The sequence below is a fragment of the Stylophora pistillata genome, chromosome 9 (genome assembly GCF_964205215.1).
Source record: "Stylophora pistillata chromosome 9, jaStyPist1.2, whole genome shotgun sequence".
Lineage (NCBI taxonomy): Eukaryota > Metazoa > Cnidaria > Anthozoa > Scleractinia > Pocilloporidae > Stylophora > Stylophora pistillata.
In genome coordinates, this window is record NC_142527.1 from 31834608 (window position 1) to 31860764 (window position 26157).

At 35.9% G+C, this 26157-nt stretch overlaps 4 protein-coding genes across 6 annotated transcripts in view; 2 read left to right on the forward strand and 2 right to left on the reverse strand.

The window, feature by feature from the left end:
* Positions 1 to 3557, reverse strand: part of LOC111334443 (amine oxidase [flavin-containing] B) — a 7537-nt gene extending 3980 nt beyond the window's left edge. The window contains exons 1-2 of one of the 2 annotated variants that reach the window (XM_088732859.1): positions 3122 to 3557; positions 196 to 923 (exon numbers count right to left, since the gene is read on the reverse strand). In XM_088732859.1, the coding sequence (XP_088588985.1) occupies positions 196 to 879 (684 nt within the window). In that variant the 5' untranslated portion in view covers positions 880 to 923; positions 3122 to 3557. Of the gene's footprint in view, positions 1 to 195; positions 956 to 3121 lie in introns of both variants that reach the window. The other variant, XM_088732858.1, reaches the window with a different exon arrangement.
* On the forward strand, positions 2142 to 4961 carry LOC111334446 (copper transport protein ATOX1). The gene is made up of 3 exons (XM_022940181.2): positions 2142 to 2292; positions 3571 to 3643; positions 4092 to 4961. Exons 1-3 carry the CDS (start codon positions 2281 to 2283, stop codon positions 4223 to 4225), a joined length of 219 nt encoding a protein of 72 aa, XP_022795916.1. The 5' UTR covers positions 2142 to 2280; the 3' UTR covers positions 4226 to 4961.
* LOC111334448 (stromal interaction molecule homolog) lies at positions 4950 to 20813 on the reverse strand. Of its 2 annotated transcripts, none has more exons than XM_022940182.2 (11): positions 20444 to 20813; positions 17085 to 17197; positions 15720 to 15831; positions 15270 to 15381; positions 13012 to 13127; positions 11837 to 12014; positions 11301 to 11391; positions 10801 to 10887; positions 10104 to 10268; positions 9318 to 9418; positions 4950 to 8542 (listed from the first exon to the last, which is right to left on the reverse strand). In XM_022940182.2, exons 1-11 carry the CDS (start codon positions 20529 to 20531, stop codon positions 7711 to 7713), a joined length of 1995 nt encoding a protein of 664 aa, XP_022795917.1. In that variant the 5' UTR covers positions 20532 to 20813; the 3' UTR covers positions 4950 to 7710. The 2 variants fall into 2 exon arrangements, with proteins under 2 accessions (XP_022795917.1, XP_022795918.1); XM_022940183.2 differs by lacking the exon at positions 20444 to 20813 and adding an exon at positions 16415 to 16568.
* A 37-nt stretch (positions 20814 to 20850) lies between these two features.
* On the forward strand, positions 20851 to 25669 carry LOC111334434 (uncharacterized). The gene is made up of 6 exons (XM_022940164.2): positions 20851 to 20990; positions 21648 to 21854; positions 22511 to 23475; positions 23933 to 24041; positions 24333 to 24403; positions 24667 to 25669. The coding sequence occupies exons 1-6, from the start codon at positions 20966 to 20968 to the stop codon at positions 24742 to 24744; spliced, it is 1455 nt and encodes a 484-aa protein (XP_022795899.1). The 5' UTR covers positions 20851 to 20965; the 3' UTR covers positions 24745 to 25669.
* The last annotated feature ends 488 nt before the right edge of the window (positions 25670 to 26157 follow it).

The following is a 26157-nucleotide window of genomic DNA, read 5'->3' on the forward strand; positions in this document are numbered from 1 at the left end:
TGATGTAATTGTACAAGCCCATAAGGTGAGTGCCATTTGAGTTGATAGTGCTTATTCATTCCGGAATATATAAAATGTGATTACTAATTAATAGTAGACATAAAGAAAAATTTGAGAGAACTTCGTTCACAACATCTGCATTGTTAGAAGTTCTCCTCCAAATCACTCAAAGCGTACGAGAAAAAAGCAAATTACCCTATCTCCAAGCCTGTCTTTGAGTCTGTTACTTATTTGCTGAGATCCTCCGATAAATTTCCTTTCCTGACCGGCATCTTCGATAGCAGACACCCTTAGCACTCCATCTCCTGACTTAAGGTACCACAGATAGTACAACAAGGACATGTCTTCTGGTTCCGCGGCCATTGCATCGTGGTAGATTTGTATCATACGCTTTTTAGTATAATTTGTCCAACATTTCTTGTCAATGAATTCCTTTACAGTCATGCTATCCCATTCTAAGGCTTTTCGTGCCTTCCAGGGCTCATCAAGTGGAATTTCCTCACCCATTTTATCCAATGTCCTGATCATGTTGAAGTAGTCAAGAATCGCCAAGGGATTCCATGAAGACAGATCCCCTGAAAACAATCGCCTTCGTCCATCCAGGAGCTCCACAATACTTCCTTGGCTGTAAACTCTGTACGTTTCTATACCTAATTCTTTCGCTACCCGTAAAATTCTGTTTTGGGTTGGCCCGACGTACGCTCCACCGAGATCGACGTACTTAAACTTTGGGTCTTCCAAAGTGTTTGTTCTTCCTCCAACACGATTTCTTGCTTCCAAAACAACAACACTCACGCCATGTTCAAGGGCTAATAATTTAGCAGCACAAAGACCGCTTATTCCGCCACCGATAACAATGACATCGACAGGCTTCTCCATGTTGGACAGGTCAGCATCACCAAAACCACCTCGGTCGAGAGGGACTGAGATGAAATGATAGACACCTTATGACGTCCTATAAGACGTTATATCAAACAACAACAAACATATGAAACATATGTATGAACTGCGGTTATGTGCACGATCCTTCGCAGTAAAGCACTATTTGAGCAATAGTGAAAATCAGACCTGAAAAAAATTTTCATATGTTTCATATGTTTGTTGTTGTTTGATTTATCATCTACGGGTTTATGTCGAATTAATTTGATGGCCTGCTCCCAGTTGGCTTGTTAGCTCAATTGGTAGAGTGCTGCACTAGTATCGCAGAGGTCAGTGGTTCGAATCCCGTACAGGCCTGAAATTTTTTTCAGGTCTGATTTTCACTATTGCTCAAATAGTGCTTTACTGCGAAGGATCGTGCACATATAAATAAGACGCTATATAAACCGCTCCACGCGGTTTATATAAAATGTTAAAATAAAATGTTAATAAATATTAATAAAATGTTATGATTTTAGAAATTTCTCTGTTGCTTAGCACTGAAATTATATTAAAACAATTATTCGCCTCAGGTTCGGTGAATATTGTCGAATAATCCCCGAGTCGAAGTCTCGGGAATTATTCGACAATATTCACCGAACCTGAGGCGAATAATTGTTAATTATTAAAAACTGGATCATTGGATAATGCAATTCAAGACTTTTTATTGGCTTAGCCATTATGGTATATCAGCCAATATACCATCCAATATACCATAATCTACAAATATGGTAAGCGTACGCGTCAGCTTAAAATCAAAAGGGAGCTAAAAAATCCGGTTTCTTCTCACAAAATAATAATTTCTTAGGGGCGTTTTTAATAAAACAATTATTCCACTCGTGCTTGTTGGATATGAGATGATTATAGCCAACTCGGCGCTACGCGCCTCGTTGGCTGTCTATCATCTCATATCCAACGCGCGCTCGTGGAATAATTGTTAAATACAAACTCTATAATAATCCACTGTGAAAGAGCTTGTGACAGAGCCTGGGCCGCCTGTGCGTGGAGTGGCTACTAGTGGGTAGAGGGATGGGGGAGGGACTGTTGAAATTACTAAGACAATAAATATCAACACGTGCTGCACATGTTGATGTTGAATAAAAAATGGATATCTTCATTTTCAAGAGAAGCACAAGCACACATCGAATCTGCATATTTAAGCATTCTCAGTTGCATGCACATTTTCGCCTCCATTTCAAAATATTAAAAGAATAAATAAAAAAAAATTATGACAAAATATATCTCACCCCTCTCTCCTTATTACATCAGCGCTCGGAACGATTGACATTACAAAGGCCCACTGAATTCTAATTTATCTACGTTTGTGCATGAAAGTTGGACCTGTTCCTCCACAACACGAAAATGGCTAGCGTTGTAAGTATAACTGCGCTAATTTAGTTTCTAGTAGGAAGAGAACTATCATGTTCAACCTAATTCGAAAACGACATATTTTCCTCACCATGGACGATACGTTTGCAACGTGGAATTTCAATTAAGTGCCCACCGTAGATCTCAATATTTTCTCAATTACTATTTCTCTGGTTTAGAGTAGGAAAACTACGGCGAACTTAAGTTACTGTGAAGATTGGATAAATGAAAGTGCCGTATAGCAGAATTACTCACCAGGTTCAACTCCAGGCAGAATTGCGTATTATTTCACAGGGGGCCTACGCAAGCGGCGTGTCTGGTCGTTTGTTCGAAATATAAGGAAATGTATGGGAGAATATTGAAGAGTCGAAATATCGTAAACTTATATCGAGGAATGTCTATGTCAAGGCTCAAAATAAGTGTAAACCTACCTCACTTCCCGTGTATTGTCGTTTCTGTGGTTCTAAATGGCGAATTTGAGCGATTTGGTAGATTCTGCTTTGAGTGATATACAAGAAGTAACACTCAGGGCAGAATCAACCAAATCGCTCAAATTCGCCGTTTAGAACCACAGAAACGACAATACACGGCAAGTGAGGTAGGTTTACATTTATTTTGAGCCTTGACATAGACATTCCTCGATATAAGTTCACGATATTACGACTCTTCAATATTCTCCCGTACATTTCCTTATATTTCGAACAAACGACCAGACATGCCGCTTGTGTGGGCCCCCTGTAATTATTTTAATGAAAAATTGCATATTATTTCAATGAAGATATAATTAAATTTGGCTTAGCTTGCTTTTATATTCTAAAAATTAGCACAGACTTACTCTATTCCTGAAAGCCATTGATTGAAGCTGATTGCGGTACAGGGTAGATTGTTATATGTATTTTTACTTGCCCTGCGTGCTCGTCCAAGCTAGTAAGGCACGACTCGTAAAAATGCTCAGCGACACTACAAACCAAAACGTCTGATAAGATATAATCACAATATGGACCTGGTGTTAAGGGAATTTCCCAGCGTTATCTTTTGTAAATTATGCATGCATATGTGCCTGAATGAGAGATTTGAAGGAAACAGTTCTCTTGAGTATTATCCTATGACTTGAAATGGGTAAAAATGAAACAAGTTAAAGAGGTCTATTTGTAAGTGAGAAAGAGAACATCTTTACCTCTTTGGAATACCTGGTTGCTTGGCAACCAGAGGGGCTTCTCTGATTGTGGTAAGGATATCACGGAGTGAAAATATTCTCCTTTTGACTCACTCTCACTGCTTTAGCGTCATGAATTTCAAGTGGAAATGACCTGTGAGGGTTGTTCAGGGGCTGTCACTCGTGTGCTGAACAAGAAAGGTATGGACCTGGGTCAAATTTTTCCCAAGTCTCCTTAATCTTTACAAGTAGAATGTAATTTCATCGAAGAGAAGCAGATAATATCACTGAGATTGTCAACAGTAGAACTGAATGAGCGTTTAGTCCAACCTTTCTTTGGCTGCTACCTTTCCAAATCCCCTTACATTTGTTTGTTAGCTTTGCAATCAGAGGATTTAGGCAGGAAGGCGATGTTTTCAGGGTTTGTCATTTGGCATATTTAAATATCACTGGACTGATGAGTATTTTTTGCATACCAAAGTTGTTCCTAGAGGGGTTGGTTTTCCTTGGTAGCTGTTTTTTGTTCCATTTAATTTAAGTTTCAACAGTTACTTCTTTGATATAGTATGTCCAGTTTATTTATTTCAGGCTAGCACTTCACACGTTCCTCTTTATACCCACTGACATTGTACAAATTGTTTTTCACCAGGAGAAAAGGATGTTGAAATTGACATGGACAAGCAGCGTGTCTACGTGAATTCTACATCGTCATCTGATGAGTTGTTGGAGACAATCAAGAAGGCTGGAAAACCCTGCTCCTACATTGGGGTAGCTAGTGCTTAGGAAAGTGACAGGTTCCTTAATGACCTGATATATAAGTTATGAAGAAGTCAAATGGTTTCTTTGTTCCAAAATAGTTCACAGTGTGTTAAATAAATGGAAGACTGTAGAGTTCCCAATAAACTAGGTAAAACATAACTATGTTAAGGCCTGAACAGTTGGCCCAATGCAGCAGATTATTGAAAACTATGAAATTATTCAAATTATTAAAAGGAAAAAAGAATTACTGTATTAATTTTGTAATTTTTATCAGGTCTGGATAAACACTGTTAGCATAGAAGGAAGAGACCAGTTACTCTTATTAGTTCTTCAAAGTGATGTAATCAGAGGAATGTTTTGCCATTTCAATGATAAAAATTTCAAAGTCCAATTTCCAAGTCCCAACCAAAGGAAACTAGGGTGACAAATTACCATTAATCCTCTAGAAAAATATTACTGATTAATCCCCTAAGGTGGGAGAGAAAGTTTTACACTTGATGAATTCGACTTTTAAGATATTGTTTTCCTCTTTTCACAAGGAAAATATCAAACATTTCTAAGGGAAAATTTAACAATCAAACAATATTACACGACAAGTTGATGGCTTCAAGCCATTATTGTTAAATGTAAAGAAAATAGGAGTGATGTGTGTCACTACTGGTAATTTTTACATTTGACAACAATGATGATAAGTAACAATGACAACCCTTATCTTGAGAACTTTTCACATTTCTATTGATAATAAACATTCCAAAATATCGATGGCTTTATTGAAACCAACACACCTTATAGTACAGATGATCATGTATAATGTTCTCATTTAAAAAAGCTAAGAAACCTACACCTTAAGCAAATGAATTACACAAATTGCTATATGACAACAGTTTTATCGGTTGCACACCCAAAACCAACCCCTTCCATTCCCACCCCCACCCCCCCCCATTCATTACATGTAGGTTGATCTTCTCTTTGATAAAATAGCTTTTGCTACAGAATTAAGGGTCATTTTAAAAATTCATTATTTTTGCTTCAAAACATTCCTCTCATGTAAACAATTTGTCATAGAATGTGCCAACAGTATTAAAGGGAAATTAAAAAAAGTAAATTACCGGTACAACTCTGATTTCCTTGTATGTTATGAGTAAAAATACTTGTACAAGCACACTTAAAATTAAGGGAAAAAATAAACTGAAAAGATACCAGAAACAGAAAATGAATCACTCCCATAGGACAATCTTACATGACTTCAAATGACATGATTCCAAGATGCCTGCTCAATAATTTAAGACAAACTTCTGTTAAATCTTGTTAGTATTTTGATTGAAAACTATTCTTGAATTAAACAATATAGCAAGGGAACTGAACAGAGTAGAACTGCTAACAAATTTGAAAATCATGTCTTCTAGAAAAATTATTTGATATAATGAAATATAATGAAATAATAGTCAACAAATAGACAAGTGATTTCCCTATGTAACATGTTTTTTCTTTAATTTGTAGAGGCTAATGCTTCTCTGGTTGCCCAGCAGTATTCCATTCTAAATACTTTATACTTGTGAAAACTATTATGGTAACAAACCCTATTGTAACATGAATACTTTGGGGAAGTTGTCTTTTGCAGATTGAGAACTGTGTTTTTCTGCGTCAAATTTTTGCCTTTCAATTCAACAAAACATTTAATTAACAAGAAAGGAAAGTTTACAGAAGAGAGTTAAACAACAGATGATTCATAGGTACCTATTTTCTGTGAGTTTGATTACTATGAATGAGAAATAACATATGATTCCCTGCTGTGTTTTTCATTTGAGTACAGTACCAAAATGTTGCAACATCTTAAAATGCAAGACTTTTTTTCCAGTTGGCATCACATGGACAATGGATTGAAAACTATCCACAAATTCCACAAAATTTAAACCGAAAATGTTTCAGGTTACATGGTCCAGAGAAGAAAGCCGACACTTTTTCAGTGATAAAGCTTACTTCCCAAAGATCTAAGAAAGATTAACCCCCCTCCATTGAGAAAATACATCAAATAAATTCCCTCCACCATAAACCATGAATAAGAGCACCATTATGACCTCTAAATTATATTCAACAAACACTGACTCAGTAAAATACCGTGGGTTTATCTCTTTGCATAACAACTACAATGTAATTTTTTTCTTTGGATTTAAAAAAAGATGTTTTGAGCCACAGGGGCCTACACTGATACTCCACAATAGAGAGATTCCCATATTCTGGTTCACTGAGAAGAAACTGAACATATTTGCCGATTCAGTATTTCTAACTATTATATATATCTTATTAACCAAGTGCGAGGGCCGTACTGGGAGGATATCGGCCAGAGGTCTTAACAGAATGGATCGAGCGTGGTGAGGTCCGTACAAAAAAGACCGAGGGCTGATATTCTTCCAGTACGGTCCCGAGCAAGCTTGGTTAATAAGAGATTTATTATATGACTGAAGTTCAAAGGGACACAAGTGTGGTATCATTCGGGACCATTCGGGACAGTGCCCGGTTCAATACTGAGAGAATATTGGACCGGCAATAGAGCATTTTGATTGGTTGATTTTAGTTATTGGCCCTCTGCCCAAGTTGTGTAACAAGTTCTATTACTGATCATTGCTGATATTTTTTTCACTGCTCAATGTCCAGTGAGGATTTCTGTCTAACAAGGTAAAAAGAGGGAAGAGAAGAAACCAATTGACTTTTTCCTTCATCTACTGAAGTTAAAATTTGATTTGTTTATGATAGGATTCTGAACCTGAGATCCAGACATGATGGAATCAGTTTGAAAAAATTACCAAAAAATACAACAATATCAAACATATTCATATGTAACCTGTTCAAGCTTGTGAATTGAGAAAATATTTTAACCATGTCCCAATAAGTCAGAATAATCCTAAAAGTTTTTTGATCAAAGAAAATAATGTGCACCCAAACTATACAATAGATTACTTTTTCTGTTAAACTAATAAACACCTTTTGTTCCAGTATACATCTGTACACCATAAAAATCAAATAAGCCACCTTTAAAAGCAGCAGCCACTATAATTGTTCTTTCTAGTAAATGTGATGCCTCATCATAACACCATTATTTAATAATACAAATGTTAATAATAAAATTGATAAACACCAAACAGGACTCTAAACATTTTCATTTCTTAACCTTTACATATGAAATTATCCTCTTCCCTAAAAAGGAAAAAACAGCAACAGCACTGAACTTGAGAAAGTTATCTTTCCTCTCAACACTTTTTTTTTCCTGAGTACTACATTGAACATATTACATGTTCCTCACATTACCACAGCATCAAGGTTAATAGCCCACAACCAAGCAAAAAAAAAAAAAAAAAAAAAGAACAGTAACAGTCCTGTTCACTCATGGATGGCAGACAATCTACAGTTGTTTTGAATAAACTAAACTGTGTTTGGAACTGATCACTGCCAAACTAGAGCTTGCCAGAACAAACCGGGTAGCTGACCAGATGAGTGAAACTTGTTAGGTTTCACCCTGATTTTAACTTTTCCAGTGATGTAGCCATAGTTGCACTATTATTTGATTTGATTGTTGGGTTTCTCTGTGATTTTGACTTACGAACTGCTGACCTCCACAGCCACCTTACTTTTCTCCTTTTTTCGTCGTCATTTTCAGCTGCTGATGATTCACTTTCAGTAGTGGAGTCTTGCCTCTTTCCAAACCAGCTCAGTCTCTTTTTGGATTTTCCAGTTGGTGAGTCAGGCAAGCCATTTGAAATTTGTTCATCTTGCTCTAATTTCCCACAAGATGCTGACAACTGCTCTAAAGATTTGGCTGAAACTTCTGATTTTGTTACACCAATTGTCATGGCTTGTGCTCCCAGATGAAGACTTGGATGCCTTTTACTTATATCAGAAGATGTTTTCTCTCTCATTTGCACAACATCCTTTTCAGCATGCCTTGTCACACCTTTAGTACTTCCTCCAGAATCATTTTCTTGGCCAGTTAAGTTTGCTATATCATTACAGGGCTCTTTCTGCACATCATGCACACTGCCATAAGCAGTAGCAGCAGAGTATGTTGGAGGAAGGTCTTCTTTGCTATCTGCTGTTTCAGGAACAGATGGTGATTTCCAAGGACTAGCACTAGAGGAGATCTTTCTTCCAGAACTGACCCCTGCCACATTAGCCACATTGACAAGAGCTTCTGCTATGGCTGAACCTGAGTTGGTTTGACTGCCACTTCCTTTCCCTATACCAAAGGATGTCTGTGACATGATCTGGAATCCACAAAGTGATTCTATCTGTGACCATCTGTGCTGCCTCTCCTCAAGCTCATTTGTGACTTCAGCAAGTGCTGATCTAATATTTAATAAATAAATGACACCAATTAAAAATTCATAAATAATATATAATCAAATAGATAAATATTAATAAATCAAATAAGTGAGGGATGAGAAAAAAACAATTAAACACAACTCATTGAAGGTGTTGATGAGGACTGAAAATTTTCAGGCAGACAGACAAAATAGTCTTGGACCACACAAACAGTAGCAGGTATATCGTCACTGTTACTTATTATTATATGGCTGTGTCTCACAAGGACTGGGAACTTAACCGAATTCACGAATTTGATTGGCTGAAATCAATATGGAAAGCAGTCTAGATTTTCCCATCTAGACCGGCATCTAGACCGCTCTAGAAAAAAAAGGTACAAAGAATATAAAAAATTGGCACATAAGACAGCCATATAATAAACATCTTATTAACTGAGCTAGGTCAGTCTGTATGGGAGAATCTTGACCTCGGTTGTTATACAGACCTCACTGCATTCGGTCTGTACTGGCAACCTCGGTCAAGATTCTCCCGTACAGATCTCCCACTTGGATAATAAGAACTAAGTACAGTTTAATTCAATTTGCAGCCTAGCAGGAAAACCCTGTAGAAGCTTCTGTTTTGCTTTAATTAATCTACCACCCTTCATTAAATTTCAGCTTTGCTTCAAACTTCCCCCTGTATTTTGCACCCACCTCCCCTTTCCCTTAAAATGACAAGTGTTTTGGGGTGTGTGGGTGTGTATAATTTCTGAAACTGCAAATTACACATCCCCCAGAGAATGGTGGGAAACAAAACTTACCTGGCACCAAGAATTTTCTGATCAACTTCATCAATAGATAAATCATGGGCCAGACGAAGGGATCCCATCAAGCTATTGCGTTTCTTCTTTATTCTCTCACACTAAGTTACACAAAACAAAGACAGCTAAATTGATAAAATAATAAACTGCAGTCTTCATAATTTATTGTTGATGATTATTACTATTGAACAGGTCTGATGACAAAAGGCTGATAGTTTAGAAAGAAACTGTTTGGGGCCGCATTGGTGGGAGTAACGAAATAATTTGAATATAATTATCAACAAAGTTGAAATGGTAAATTGGCCACCGTAACGATTACAAAAGCTGACGTTTCGAGCGTTAGCCCTTCGTCAGAGCGAATAGAGGAATTGTGGGTTGTGTGTGTTTTTAAAGGCAGAAAATGGCGCTACGTTATTGGTGGGAACATGGTAACAAGAAAAACATGAATAAATTAGTGGAATGAAAAGCGTTCGTTGATCCCTGTGGGATTTAGACTGCCAGTTTGAAAGATGAGCTTTTGTTCAAGATTTTTACGGCTTTCCGTGCTACCTAAGTGCAAAGAAAGATGGTCTCACGACAGTCGACAACCCAGATGCTCTTGGAACAGAATCAATTGAGTTGTTACACTTAATACAAAAAATAGATCTTCATTAAAAAATCAGATTTTAGTATTAAAATAACTTCAAATGTGGATGAACTTTATTTATTTATTACGTGTCAGTTTATTTAGCTATACATTAGCTAATTGTGAACACAAAAGAATATTCCAAAGAGTTTAATTCTTACCGCCTCTTTTGCTTCCTTCATTTGTTTCAAAGCAACAGTTCTTTTCTGCTGGAAATGTTTCGTTTCCTTATCGAATGTCATCTGTAGCCATTGTTTCAGAACAGCTGGTGCCTTCCATGACTGATATTCTAGTTCTTTCTCAGCTTTCCTCAAAGCGCGGCGAACCTTAATTAACATAATCAAAAGAAAAATAGATATATACAACGAATGCAAATACGGCGTCCAATTTGAATTGCCATTGTTCTGGACTGACTAGCCTCGTCTTCACAAGGAAATACAAAAGGATTATTACATGTGTGAGAGGCTAGCCAGTCCAGAACAATGGAAACTCAAATTGGACGCCATATTTGCATTCGCTGTATAGTGTTCAACATATCATCAAAAGTGTGAACTTTACCTACTGGCAATGTACTACTGACAGTAACTAAAAGAGCCCATTAATTGCTCCTAGTCGCATTTTTGTATTGTACGTTGCCCAAATAAACCCCACTTGTCGAATTTAAACAAATCATTCCTTCTCACCATTCTATACAGCCTTACAAATAATTTATAGTTTCCTAACACTATGAAAATAAAAAATTTTATAGCAGATCAACATATAACACCAATACTGAACCTCTACTGGGTAATTTTAGTAACAGTTTTGTTTGTAATATGACAAGGCTCCTTCCAATTCTGACTATAACGACAATTTTACCTGCGCCAGCTCTTCTTCTGCAAGCTTCAGTTTCTGCATTTGTTCCTCTGTCCCTGTGCGAGTTTCAGCCATAAGTTGAGCTTCATTCTGTGCAATAAAAAACCACTGACATCAATTTTGAAATTAATCAGAAAAACAATCAAGGTGACATAAACTAGTTGAACTCATATGACTGATTCAAATCATGATTCATCTGTTACGACAAAACTTTAAACTGTTCCAACAGTTCTGTAATTGTCGACAAACAAGCCATCCTAAGTTTAGAAACAAACTTTAAGAAATGTAATACTAGTAATTAGACAACATAAATACATCTTAGGTCTCACATGTCAGCCAAACTTCATTACAATATTAAACAACAATTGACACTGAAGATCATCATAGGGGCTTCTTGCTACCAAGCAGAATTCTGTGCTTTAATTCTGATGGCATAAGCACTTAGTTCTTCAGACATACAGTGCTTATCTTATATATTCTCCAGCTCACTATTAAATACACACCTTTGACATTTCCAGCTCTTCATTTAGTCTTGCCTCTAAATCAAGTTTTTCTGCAATGGCTAAATGATGATCTTCCTCTGCTTTGGCCAATCTTTGAAATGACAAACAACTTAGCATGATTTGATACAAATTAAAATACTAACTAATAACTAATGATAGCAACAGCATTGTTAGCTTGTCAACAAGTACACCTTCCTCGTACATCAAATAATGCTGTGTTGATATACCAAACACATCATTCATTGCAACCCTTAATCTGTAAGAGTGACTGGCATCTAATTTCTTCTTACAATAGTATCCCTGAATCAAACATTAAGGTCATGAGAATAAAGAAAATGATCATTAAATTTAGTTAACTTTAGACTGATTGCTTTTGATTGTTAAACAAATTCTCCTTGTCAGCACCTTCGAAAGTGTATAAAACACATACAGAACACTCAGAGAATATGCATACTGATGCTAGAGTGTAAAGTGTTAAACAGACACTGTGTTTGAATGATTGATGAGAAAAAAAAAAAACAACAACAACATATCACCTAGTTTGCAGTTCCTGGAGACCATCCTCGGCTTGCTGGAGTATTTTCATGTCTTTGATCATTCGTTCCATTTGTTCTTTTGCTTTGCGTTTCTGTGAAACAGCTATCCAGCAACCAACAGTTGCAACCAGCACAGAGAATGCTACAACAACATCCTTCAGTAGGTTATGTCCTAAGACTGAAATATTTCACACATATCTATGTTAGGTATTTAATTTATTATCAAGCCATTACAATTATGATTTCAAAATAGATGTTTTAGGTAATAGTGACTTTGTTTTGGACTGGGTAAGGGTTACTAACTCTACCAAAAAAGACAAATGAATAAAGGCTGAAAGTTTCTAAAGAAACTGTGGTGCTGCGTTGGTGGGGGTAACAAGATAATTGGTTGTATCAACTAAGTTGAAATTGTAAATTGACCACCGTAACGAATAAAAAAGCTGACGTTTCAAGCGTTAGCCCTTCGTCAGAGTGTTTCCTTCACTCTGACGAAGGGCTAATGCTCGAAACGTCAGTTTTTTTATTCGTTACAGTGGGCAATTTACAATTTCAACTTAGTTGATACAACCAATTGTCTACCAAAAACGGTTCTTTATCTTTTTATCTGTTTTGAACAATTTTCTGCATGATCATATCTCTAAAACTTAGTTGCAGATCATGACTGCAGTCCTTTGAAAGAACCACCACTAGGATTGAAGAGATTGATAACACTCTAGGACCTAATATTGGCTTGATTCCACAAAAAAAAAATGAACAGTATTCCAAATCTTTATTATCCTCTAACTCACAAAAAATTGAAAATTTCACAAGCTGAGGTCAAATTAGACCACTTTATCCATAAATAAAAATGAAAGCTGATTTTCTGCCTCAGAATATTAAAACTCTTGAGTATAAAGGTAAAAAAAAAAATTAACAGCACTGAATCAGGTACAATCAATCTTATTCAAGGAAAATTTTAACACAGCCCCACCCTGACACTGCCTTTAACAACAGAATTGAAAACAATTTTCTCAAGGATACACATCCATTAACAGTGAGAACATTTTGTGAACCCAAAAGACCTGAATGTAATAAAGTTATTACTAACATTAACTAGTTAGACTGATTTCCAGAAAGTATGTTACACAGAACTAAGAGAATAATTTCACTGTCAGTTCATATCTGAGCACTCTTACCAAATGGAGGTCCAAATAGAACAACATCCATGGCACGTAGGCCAATTTTCTTGCGATGTTTTGGATCTTTTATTCCCAGTTCGTTCTGAAGCAGACCATTCTCCTCTATAGCCAGCCTGTACATCATAAATGCATGTGAGATAGCTTCAGGTAATTTATAATAAAACCCAAGCCAAACTTACCCCAAATATGGAACATAGCTACACCTTGTGTAACTTTATCATGCAATAAATGCATACCAATACAAAGTGAAAAGAATTATTCATCACAAAGCTTAGTCAAAAGAGTATTCTCTAGATAGAAAATTTGATACTTCATTTTATACTGTTTCAAAAAAAATTTATAGGCATTGCCAGTGAAAGAAAATTAATAAAAGGTTGGAAAATTTAGCAGAGGAGTCCAGATTTTAGTCTCAGCATTCCAAAAGCAGTGACAGTATTGAGAATTAATAATTGCCAAAGGTCCATTCAACCACCTGTTGCCAGCTGCTTTTAGCATTAGTCTTGCAATCTTTAAACACTCCTCATACCCAGCTAATTCCTTTTTGACAAAAATATTGTGCACATTTTAAACGAAACTCACACACCAATTTAAAATTTCATCCAAACTGAGAAAGCTACTTGATAAAACCCTTGAACAATTTCTCTCGAAATTCTTACACACAAAATGACAAAAATGTATTTTATATATTACCAACTTTTTGGGTCAATTTTTTGCTGTAAATTTTTGTGAAAAATAAGTGAGGAAGTTGATTATTTCTTCTATATAATCTGAGAAAATTTCATAATTTAAGTCCCTGTTACTGTAAGTTACAGTTTAATTTAGAAAACTTATTTCAATTTATTACTTTTTGTTTCAAATTATGATCACCATATCTTTGAAAACAAATGCTAATCAAAATGCAAACTCCAATTTAAAAAATCACCCTGTCCTCAGCACCTCAACCGTACTCTCTCTAATACGATACTAAAATTAGAGAAAGACAATCTTGCCCTTTAGTTTTATGATATCTAAAATGCTTGAGCAAGCTGGAAGACTTGCACAATCAAGGAATAAGTTTTCCATGTTAGTAAAGATGGTACTATCTCATCTCCTCGATAACTTATAGAGGATTCTACAAGACAGCGAAAACCTGAGTGATATAACTACGAGGGAATCTATACATAATCTGATAGAGTATGGAGATAAAGTCCAAAGGAAATATTGAATTATCAATTTATCAAAATGTACCTTCTGGGAAGTTTTAAAATCTTGTTTCTCTGTGGCTACAATTTGTCAAATTTTTATACATTAGCCAGCTGTCCAAATCCAAATGCAAACAACATTCATAATTAATTGGCCTCAAATACAGAAATCCACATACAACCTTTGCTTATTTATGAAAAAGTCATGTAACTGTTGGGTGTACATTGACATGTGCAGAAGAAAGGCAAGTAACAGTGTATCAAATGTGGAAAACTTGTTATAATCATAATGAAAAATCAACCAAAACATTGTTTCATGAAAAATGCCAAACTACAAACCATGAAAGACTTTAGACTTTTACATTGGAGAGAAATAATTAATTTCATTTCAAAAACTAAGAATTAAAAAAAAAATTGTTAAGACTGAGGGACCATAGAGAGGCAGCTTAATGAAAGGTAAATTCAAAGTACTATTTTTTCCACACTTATTTGATTGCCAAACTCTACTGTTTTAAAATTTTTCAAACCACTTTCTCTCTACTTTTCTTTGTTTCAGATTACAATGATTAAAACAAGAGGAAGAAATTCAAAGCAAAAAGCGAACTGCTTTGAAAAATTTTAAACAAAGGGAATTTGGAATCCCAGCCTGAAGCAGTATAATATCATTATGCTACTCACAAGGTTATATTACACCACTCCCCTTCCTCAACAACTCATCCCACTACCCTTACAGTTTGCTGGTCGTCATTTATAATCTTGGGTGACAGAGAGGAAGCAGCAGTACAGCAGTACAGGAGAGGAATTAATCAGATTTTAGATTAGAAAGTAATGGACAGGGGCAGTGGGCATCTTCTGAGAAAATAACTTGCACCTTACAAAGCTCCATGCAGGTTCAGAATAGGACTGAACATTGCAGAAATATTCAATGATTTCTTGTACTTTCTTGTTGACATGCTGTACACTTAATTTTGTAGCAAGGAAACCATGCCAGTGCAGTGAGCTGCATAAGGAACAAGATTAGTTTTTTTTCAGTGATAAAAAAGTTTTAATGTGGACCAAGGTAGCCTTGCTCACCGAGGTACATCTGATCCATTGATAGCTGCACTCACAAAAACATCAGCGTATTGTGGTAGATGGACAGAGTTCTTGAGCCATTCAGTGACTTCTTCATTAGTCCAGTTGTGAACTACAAAGCACAACAACTATTAGCTAGTTTCACGATGAAAGGGACAAAAAAAGGTTCAAATTAATGTCACTTATATTGCAGAAATCTAATATGTTAGCAACATAACAGTGCCTCAATTGTTCAAGGAAGGTCTGTCATTTGTGGCAATGAATAATCAGTGTGGATGTGATCATCAGAATCATAATTCTGATCACAACTTATGCTCATGTTTTTACCATGCATTTTTTTTAGATTACCCTCAACCACATGATCAGATTAAACTATTAAAAGTCACTTGTTACTAAGATCAAATCTTTTACTGTTTAAAAGACAGACTTTCAATTTCTATAGATTCTGACCTGCACTTTGCACCCAACTCTGCCAGAATTCATCCACAGAGATGAGATCATCATTTCCATGGAAGTGAGAGTGTCGTTCCTCATCAGTCACTTGAAGTTCATCACGCATAAACTAAAGAATTCAATTTAAGATATACAAGATTAGTACATCATAACATGTATTGTACTCACAACACACAGAAGTTCAGCTCACAAAAGTAAGTGTTTGACCCATGCTTTACACAAGAAGGAGACAAAGCCCTAACTTACAGTTGTTCAGTATAATGGACTGTAGATCAAAAGGACAGGGTTTGAGAAGTGGCTGGGTACTCAATATTTTTGGTTCTTGGAAAAAAACTAAATAATAATAATAATAATAATTTATTTCTTATAGAGCGCTATTTACAATGACAGATCAACAGCGCTTTACACTCAATGTATAAACCCACCCATCCCACCCCAGGGGAGGACATCCACCACACAGTAATCTCATGTGTGAGAAATTAACGTCTCCTACCCCAACCCTGCAGGAGACAGGACTTCCATTTATTCATCCCTATCTGAGAAAACTAGAATATCTAACCATTTCTTGATGTTATAGAAAGGTAGCAAATTCTTCTCAATTATTTTGAGACCTTGAGTGTTGGTCCGGCCGGGGCTTGAACCCTTGACCTCCCGCACAACAGTCCAGCGCACTATCCATTGGGCTAACTAACCTCTCACATTGACTTTCTGTAGAATATTATTGGGTATCATTATATGGCTGTGTCTCACAAGGACTGGGAACTACCAAATTCACGGATTTGATTGGCTGAAATCAATATTGAAAGCAGTCTAGATTTTCCCATCTAGACTGGCATCTAGATCGGTCTGGAAAGAAGGTACAAAGAATATAAAAAATTGTTACATAAGACACAGCCATATAATAAACATCTTATTAACCGAGCTAGGTCGGTCTGTATGGGAGAATCTTGACCTCGGTCGCTGGTACAGACCTCACTGTATTCGGTGTGTACTGGTGACCTCAGTCAAGATTCTCCCATACAGACCTCCTGCTTGGTAAATAAGAACTAAGGAAAAAACTTTACAGAAACTTCATGAATCTTTGGAGGAAGAGGAAGAGGTACAATGGTACTTAGGGTCAATGGGCGGTCATCTACGAGAGGACTACTCAAGACAGAACAGAATTCTTCCCCTAAATTTTTTGATGGCACAAGCAATTGCTTTTTCAGATGTAGAGCTGTAAATAAATGTAATTTTCTCTCAAGCTACAAATTATAAGTCACTCAAAGCTCATGATCTTGGGATCTAGTCCAAGAGAAGGGGCCAGTAGGACTGGAAGAATAGATGTAACCTTTTTTTTTTTCTGTAAATCACAACACTAACCTCATTTGATTCACTCAAGTCAACTTTCCCATTCCTATCATCATCAAGGTGGACATGTATTTTTGTAATTGCTTCAAGATTCAACTTTTCATTTTCTGTCAGATGTTGTAATCCTAAAATAGATAAGACATTACAATTCAGCCACACTAGGCTCTTACTTGAAGTAGAAGACCCTGTTGAAGTAAAATGATTAGAGAAAAAAAGACCAAAGAATGAGGAAAACAATGAAAAAGATAGGTTTATGAGATGGATTTCTATTGTGACGTGTCCTGTGTCTTCTACACAAAGAAAGACCCCCTCACCATTATTCAATTTTTATTGCAAATTGAAGTGTACCCTGTATCATTCATTGATTAACATCACCTTTCACCTAAATCACCACACTTAAAATTCACTATTTTCATTTAAATAATTAATTACTTACTGATCTCTAAGGGAGTGGAAAAGTTAATAAATAAATTTAGAAGGAAATGTCCATTAGTAATCCCCAATAAATGTACTATTAAATTTGGGGAATATCATCAGCAAAATGCTCACTTAGGATTCAATTGTGTTATTAGTATCCAAAATCATTTTTACACGAATGAGAATCTTTAAATATAAGCCTAATGTAAGTTTTTGTATTCAGCTAATGAATGTGTGGCAATACATGTAGTTAAAGTGTCCATAACGTCAAAAAATGTTTTTTGCTCATCTAATTCTGCATTTCACCAAATGAACTTCTGTGAAAAAAATTTTTGATTTGGATAAAACCCAATTTTTTTATAAGTTTTTAAAGAAATTCAAATTTGCCGCCATTTTGGTCCACCATTCATACCAGTGTTCCTCGGTTTAAAGTGAGTCGTGACGTAGGTTCAGGAACATGTGATTTTAGGTTGTGACTTATCTGACTTGAAAACAAGTGGGAATTTGCTTCAGAGTGGTCACAATATCGTAAGCTCACAAAATCGTAAACGACCCGCACTCGACCAGTGTATTTATATGCACTTTAAGGTCAAGTGAGGTTCCTAAACCTATGTCACAGACATCAGTCACATGGTCATTTTGAGCATGTTATTCTTGTGATCAGCGGCAAGGGTCGACCGCAAGAAAATACAATTTTGAACTTTGTAAAAATTTGTAAAAAAATCGCGTTTTATCCAAATCGAAAAAATGTTTCACCAAAGTTAATTTGGTGAGATGTAGAATTAGAGGAGCGAAAAAAGTTTTTTGACATTATGGGCACTTTAATTCTTAATATGATAGATGCTACTGATAACTTGGTCCAGAAATCATCCAGAAATGGCTTCACACATTACAATGCTATACAAACATGTTGCAAATGTAATAATTTGTACATGTACAATCACATGTATTGCTACTACCCAATATGCAAGCATGCACTTGTACTTAGATTGTTTGTACGTTTAAGATTTGGTTTAAGTACTACAAAGTATACATAACTTGATCAGTTGCATGGTATGATGTAATAAATACAAAAAGAATAACTCAATTCGCACTCGATTAGCACTGCTATCTGCAGAGCCAGGGGAATAAGGATTTATTGTTATTGTTAAATAAACATGCTTGCTCAATCAGTTGTATCATACAAGCTGCACAACTTTCAAGAGGGCTGAGATGATAATTAGAGGCTAACATTGAAGAGGCAGACATTGACTTTTGACAAGACTTGTTTAAATGAAACCACCCTAGACACACTACCTAGCTAATTAAAGCAAACATTCCACTGTATCATGTTCTGGTTTTCACGATTGAGCTTCATTAGCTTCTTTCATAAAAAAAGATTTTATTAAAAGATATTTTCTTTGACTTAGTTCTTTAAACTGGTGTTCCTTTGCTAAAAAAAGCAATAAGATAAAAAAGCATGAATACTTGGCTTAAATACTGATGTTGTCATGGGTACCTAGTATGAAATTTTAACTATTTATTGGATCTTTAAAGTTCCCTGGAGTAAACTTTACTACCATAATAATGTGTTGGCTTGGTAAAGTCATATGCATCTTTGCAAACTGTTTTATTAAATGAATTATATATACTCAATGCTTTTTATACTCTGGACTTCCAGAGTTTTCTGTACAGGTAAAAAAAATGTTAGCGATGAAGATGTATGCATTCTTGTTTGACAAACTTAGCTTCGGTATGTCCTACCCAAGAAAACCCAGTCTGGATGTCACATCAATATTGAGAATACTAATGAATTTAGAGGAGGAATTTATTATTATCGGATTTAATGTGTTTTAGCTCCAGAATACTACAAAAGTTTTTACTTGTCACCTAATGACGTTCAGAAACATTTCATTGAGGTTCTAAATAATTAATTAAGCATACTGCAATAAAATTACTTGTTAAAAATATTCTGCTAGCCTTAAGCTTAAACAGGGAATTGCCTTAAATCAGGAAAAAAATTAATGGCTATTGGTGGAATCAGTCTGGTAACATCTTCTGAAAAGTTTAATGTTTGTGTAATATACAACAGAGTCCATTCTGAAAATCTCTCTGGACCTATCATCTTTAATTATTCAAGAACATCAGAAAAACCAAGCTGACAAACAAAACAAACCATGCTTGAAATACATAATTCTGTGGTCACCAATGTTACTGATGCCCTCGCGTTAATTCTTACGTGCCAAATACATTGTGAAAATTCACCAAGTTACTTAGGAAATACCATCAGAGGAAAATTGAACTAAAATTGCTCTGAAGAGCACCAAATATTGTCATCTTTCCCAGTTGTTCCCTTTGTCGCATTTCGTGCAAATTCGTGTTCTGTTGACTTTGGAAACAATCGAAAGATTTCACGGTAAATCGGTTTCGCGGTATAAAGCAGTTAATATTTCTTTTTTCATGCTGTGTCACAATTTGGATTTCCGACGCATTCAACCTAAAGTTCTCGACAAATTTAAAGGAAGAAGCTTAGCTAGTTTTGTAGCCAAATTAGTTAGTATATATGTTTAACTGTCCAATTAAAATTCTCCAACTCACATCCTACTCACAAATATAAGTAAACATAGGCTGATCCCAAAAATTCTCCTTAAACTCGTCCTCTGTTCTCCTAAATATTTTATTTAAGGCATAGATATCAAACATAATCGGTAACAGCGTTTGAGGATGCGTTGCTAGATCTCGAGGACAGCGTTCAGAAATGCAGCAAAATATAATATTAAGTCGCCGACAAACACAAATAACCGTTACATTTATGAAAGGAATTAGGTCTTTAAAATGATTAAAAAAAGAACTTTGTCCACAGTTAATACACGGTGTACATTTGGCAATTACCAAAAATTTACAAATTTTGTTCCGAGCGGAACAACTTTAACGTTAAAACAGTCGGCTGTGTAAGAAACAGATCAGCGGCTTACCAGAGCTCCATTGACCGCAACCTTTCTGAAAATATCCTATCGTCGTCAACGAAAACAATATAAATTTGACGAAACATGATATTGCCATTTTTTTCTAGGTGGATATCAAACCAGCTGATAAATATTTTGAAGGGAAAAACCACCGGCAAATCCACTTGTTTCCACCATATTGATGCTACTGACTCGATTTGGTGACATTCGGATACGAAAATCTTCGTACATAATCGGGAGAGTTCGGAGAAAACTATTTTTTCGGTCTGTGTCAAGAGGAGGGATATTTTTCATAAACTTAAGATTTCCTTTACTAGAAACATTACGGTAAGTGACTTCTGAGTGACCAATAACGAAGTGCAAGTGATTGACTCACTTCCTGGTTCAAAGTGATATTTTTGTACGTGTGTTCCTCGTTACGCGTTTTGTTTAACTGTTTCCGGTTCATAAACTTCCGGTCTTCGGACGTCATAGGGTAGGGACACGTCACGAGTTTACAATCGATTACAGAAGTTGTTCGTTTCCCTCAAAATGCCGGGCGATCCGAGCCCTAGAGGTAAGCTTTATGTCCTCTCTAAGACCCATAAAAGTGTTTATATGATAGTGATAGTTAATCATTGAATACGACAGTCGAAAATGATGGTCTAGAGACGTAAAAGTTCCGAGTTTGAGACAAGTTTTCGTACCAGTGACTTCAAATGCATTCAATATGGCGCCTTCCGTCAGAGGATTTTTGATTTCTTTCAAGATCTATCTTGGTCATTGTCGAATTTTACGATCGTGTAGATATACTTTACCCATAGAGTAACTAGCGTGTGAAGTGAAGTGAAAGATAAGTTATTTTCTAGATTCATTTGATTCACATGGTTTTTTTTCTGGTGTGACTTTATTTCAATAGAACAACAACACGCTAACAAAATGGATGTGTTCTCTTATCGAGCGACCGTTCACTTTAATTTTAGTCGCGTAAACTCCTTCATTTTAGCGTATCAAAGATGGGACAGAATCCCATTTTCCCGTAAAGCTACTCATTCATTACTAGCGTGCCCCCGCAGAAGCACTCATAGAAAACTCTAGGGCAACCTCGAAAATATTTATGCCCTGATCTGAATATTCATAACGTCATAACATTAGAAGTTAATCCTAGCCTTCGCTACAACTAAGAACTTTCTCGTACGTACAGTAACAAACATGGTTTTGTGTTCCAATTTAGCTTCTGGTGGTATTATAGCTTACAATGGCGATTCTGCTCGAGGTTGGAATGACCCTCCAACTTTTGCGTTCTCTAATAACATGACGGGCAACAGACCGAAGTTAGATTTAAGGAAGAGAGTATCACATCAACAAGCTTTACATGGAGTACAAACACCGTCGTCAAATTTACAACCAGCTGTTGTTAACAACGATGAAATTACAAACGGTGAGTCGAAATTTTAAGTTTTCCCGAGTCGAATCTTGTCGAGATGTTCGAAAATTAAGGATTGCACAATTCAGCAATGTCATGATGACGAAAACCCCGAAAATTGTTTATAAACTTCGCTCCCTGCCGTGTTGGTACACGTCTGTAATATTTTTGGTTCGCAAAATTTTGTGTCATCGTGAATACTGTAGTACTGTTCAATGGAAAAACGAAGTATATCTCTTTAATCGCTGTTTATTAGATCTAAATCGAGTAATAGTGATTCTGGAGATCAGAATCAGCAAATTTGATACGGGTAATAAAGCCTTTCAAGCTTTCAGCATATATTTAAATAAATCTATACAGATACCACTGACACCAATACTCATAGAAGTTCAGAACCCAGAAAGTGAGTTTTAGAACATTGACAGTTATAATTTCAGCAGAAACAACAGACTGGAAAGAAACAAAACAGACAACATTAATCACTAATCACAATACTTGAAAGTACTTTGAGTAATTATTGTTTCAGGAAGATTATGGTAACACACATGTATCCTTAAACTTGATATTTTTTATTTTCACTGGGCTATACTTTGCTAGAAAATGCAGAAATATGATTTGATTAGTCGTAGTTTAATTACTGGTTTTCTCAAATCTAATTCACTATTTCACAGGGGTTGGTGCTCTTAAACTCAATGGCGTCTCCCAACCACTTTATACAGAACCTCCAGTGACAACAAATGCATCTCTTAGAGGCAATAATTTGGATGGCATTGCCCAGCCACTATTCACTCCACCAGTGACAACAAATCCACCTCTTGGCAGCAATAATCTGAATGGTGTCACCCAGCCACTTTTCACTCCAGCACCAGTGACAACAACTTCACCTCTTGTAAACTGTAATCTTATGGCTCCCTCCATACCAACTATGTTTACAAGGAGTGTATCCACACCTTCTTTCACTGATGCAGGGACAGCAAGTTCAAGTGAGGCATCTGTTAACTTAACACAAAGTATCAACCCTCCAGGTGCACATGCTTCTGCCAAATCAACAGAAAATCTCTCAGGGAATCTTGGACAACCATTATTTGCTCTAAAAGATCATAGTTTTGAACCGATAAGAACTGCACCTCTACATAGTATCCGCTCAACAGCAGAAATCAGTGATCATTTTGATGATCACCATAGCTCCCCACAGATATTCCACCCTGCAACTCCTCCAGTAACAAAAGCTACTGCTATGCCAAGTTATCAAGATAACCCGCTCCTGACACAGCCATCCATCCCTCCCTTAGGCCATGTAACACCACCACCATCATTACCAAGCCAACCTCCAGTTGGTCACACAACACCTCCCTTGTATCACAGGCAAAGCCCTGTTCCACGAACAAAACTTCCACAGGGGAATGGAGTGGCCATGCATTCTCATATGGGACATAGTAGGACTCCACCACCACTCCCAGGAAATCACATCTCACCTTCAGCTTCTTTAAGTGCAGGGAGTACTCCTCGCAGCACGTCCCCCTCTGGGGAAGAGAAAAATGTTGTTACATCTAGTTCAGTGGATGACCAAGAAGGGCTGAAGATCACCATGGATGCCCTACAGGATGTTATCAACAAGCTTCAGGACAATTTAGAGGTTGGTGTTCTGGACAAATGTACCGTCGAGCCTTTTTTTTTTGGTGGTCACCCTGTGTTAAGTGGTCAGTTGTCAGAGTCCTAAAAATTTTTCCTCTTAATTACGTACTGGTAGCTTCGATTTGCTCCTCTATTTAATTAACTGGTGGTTGTCACCTGTGACTGAGTCCCAACTGTGCTGTTTGTATCAGCTTCACCTGCATTGGACAGTCACTTAAAGGGTATCCACTCCAACAAAACTAAGAATCTTGTGTAAATTTTTTCCCTGATTATTCAAAGTGGTGCACAAAAGTAAGAATCTTGTCACTCTGATTGTGACTTCAATTCTTTCACGTCACAAGAATTTTGTTGCAGCTGAGACAGTGAAATATCTTGCATGACTTATCTCAGTCACAAAACCAGCTTGAGAAGTCATTTGTTCATGCATTATTCAGCTGAACATTATTTTTATCTCACAGAAAAGAGTAGCTGATGATATTGCACGAAGACTTCAAGTGATGAGTCAGAATTGGAAAAATGGGAAACTTAGCCTGGGTGTCAAGAGCAGAATGATAAAGCTTGCACAAGGTAATGAAAAATTGATTGATATTGATTTTTGCTTTTAAGAGGAATTAAAAGTTAGCTTTTAATTATTTTTGGCAAAATAATACAAAGTAAATGTGATCCTGCATGACTTTCTCAAATATGCTTTAAGTCAGATGTAAGCTGGTGTCGACTTCTCAAATAACTCTACCTTTAAATGTCATTTGCATACTTAATAATTCAACTACATTCTTTTATTAGGTTACTGAAAAAAAAAACTAAATGTAAACAAACTAAAAATTATTGACTACAAACTGTGTTGATCTTCTTGTTTAGCTCTAGATGCTGGGAATGTTGAGGAAGCACATCAGATTCATATTTCATTGATGGTTGATTTTGTTAGCGAGGTAAGCTCTCTTTCCACTGCATCTTAAAACTGCTGTTTTTAGGGTTGAGTTTGAAGGTCAAAATCTTATAATTGTCTCTTGATGACTTTCAGTTTACTTTGCATTTTTCCTTGTTAAGTTATTTACACATGTAGATGCAAGACAAAATATCCAGTTTATATGCATTAATCCAATTACTTTTTTTGGTGTATGACTTTGTAGACTAGTTGCATGTGCTGAGTAAGCAAATATTTAATTTAAAATGGTTTTTATCTTTTCAACAGGTAAACCAGTGGATGGTTGCTGTGAAGAAATTGATCAATTTAGTTCATACGTCAAGTACTTTCCCAGCTCATTCATGATACTCAAGAAATTTGAAAACTCAGACTTTTATGAATAATTTAATTGAACTTTACTGCAAGTGAAACTGAAACAACACAGGAAAATTCATGAACAATCGAGAAGTTGGGATCCATGACTGTTCCAAATGATCTGTAGAAATGAAGTTTCAATTCAAGTTGGGGTTAGTGAAAGAGACTGTTTAGAGCCTGATGGCATTTTAAGGAAGTTATTGTATTGTTATCTCAAAGGGTGGCAATGACAAATAATTATGAGAAATTTTATTTTGGAAAAAAAAAGACACCTCTAGATTTAGGTTTTAATATTTACAAAATAGGATCTGGTAGAAAGGGCACACATGTTGTAATTAATGTGAAATTGTGGGCAGTAAGGTCTATTCAAAAGTTCCCCTTATTTCATAAACAAATGATTTGCCTGCTGTGTAGGCTAGCTAGCTCACAAATTCCAATCTTTTCCCAAAAGTCTCAGACTCTGAGTAAATATCTATATTTATTATAAATGAGAGAACATGAATAATGATTGAGGGAGCTTTCTTTTCAGTTTGGTAGAATGTGTCTATAATTAATCAAGGTCAAGTGCTGTATTTAAGCTTAAGCCTGACTGGAAATCAGTATTAAGTAAATGAATGCAGTTTTAAGGATGCAAAGTAACATTATGAATTAAGAAATGTAAACTTTGTGACTTTAAAGTTATTAGGAATTTAAACTTCGAGAGGGATTTTATCACCTGTTTCAACTTATCATTACAGATGAATTATTAACTGAAATAATTACCTCAAAATCTCATTGCAATATCTTAGCGATAGCTGAGATTTATGATGTAGATGATTAATAGTAAGATGGATGAACTTTGTTAAAACAAAAAGAGATCATCTCTTAACTTGTCTTTTTTGGTAAGTTTTAAAAAATGAATAAAATTGTGATCAAGCCCTCAGATTTAAGGTCTTAATTCAACTAGGCTAAGAAACATAGTCACTGTGATAAGTAACTGTGCTTGACACAGTGTTCCATTGGAAGAGACTGTAAATAACAATGGGAAGTGTATAAAGGTATCTAGATTAATTTTAGTGCAGGAGTGGTAATGTTTTTCTGTTCGAAGGCAATCACTAAATCTCACAGGAACTGACAGAGGTTGTTATTGTCCACATATATGGTACTTTTTAGCTCTACAGTATTTTATAGGAAAATTCATTATGCATTAAATTGCATGCAAAAACCCATGAGTACAATGTGGGTTTTCGAGTGCAATTTTTTGATGTGTCATGTCATGGATTTTCCTTGAATCACATAATTGAATAAAAATAAGAAAAAAAGAAAATGTAGCAATAATATTGTTTGTTGTTATCGTGAGTGTGAAACAAGAGAAGCAAAACAATATCACTTAGCCTTGTGTCCAACTTGCAATTCCAAGTATGT

Excerpts from the sequence above, each read along its gene's own strand:
- LOC111334446 (XM_022940181.2), top strand. Across the intron at positions 3,644-4,091 it reads TCGTGTGCTGAACAAGAAAG|GAGAAAAGGATGTTGAAATT; the intron begins GTATGGACCTGG and ends GTTTTTCACCAG.
- LOC111334448 (XM_022940182.2), bottom strand. The coding sequence starts at position 20,531 with ATGGCAATATCATGTTTCGTCAAATTTATATTGTTTTCGTTGACGACG. Across the intron at positions 17,198-20,443 it reads TTGCGGTCAATGGAGCTCTG|GATTACAACATCTGACAGAA; the intron begins GTAAGCCGCTGA and ends TATCTATTTTAG. Across the intron at positions 15,382-15,719 it reads GAGTTGGGTGCAAAGTGCAG|TTCACAACTGGACTAATGAA; the intron begins GTCAGAATCTAT and ends TGTGCTTTGTAG.
- LOC111334434 (XM_022940164.2), top strand. The coding sequence starts at position 20,966 with ATGCCGGGCGATCCGAGCCCTAGAG. Across the intron at positions 21,855-22,510 it reads CAACGATGAAATTACAAACG|GGGTTGGTGCTCTTAAACTC; the intron begins GTGAGTCGAAAT and ends ACTATTTCACAG. Across the intron at positions 24,042-24,332 it reads AATGATAAAGCTTGCACAAG|CTCTAGATGCTGGGAATGTT; the intron begins GTAATGAAAAAT and ends CTTCTTGTTTAG.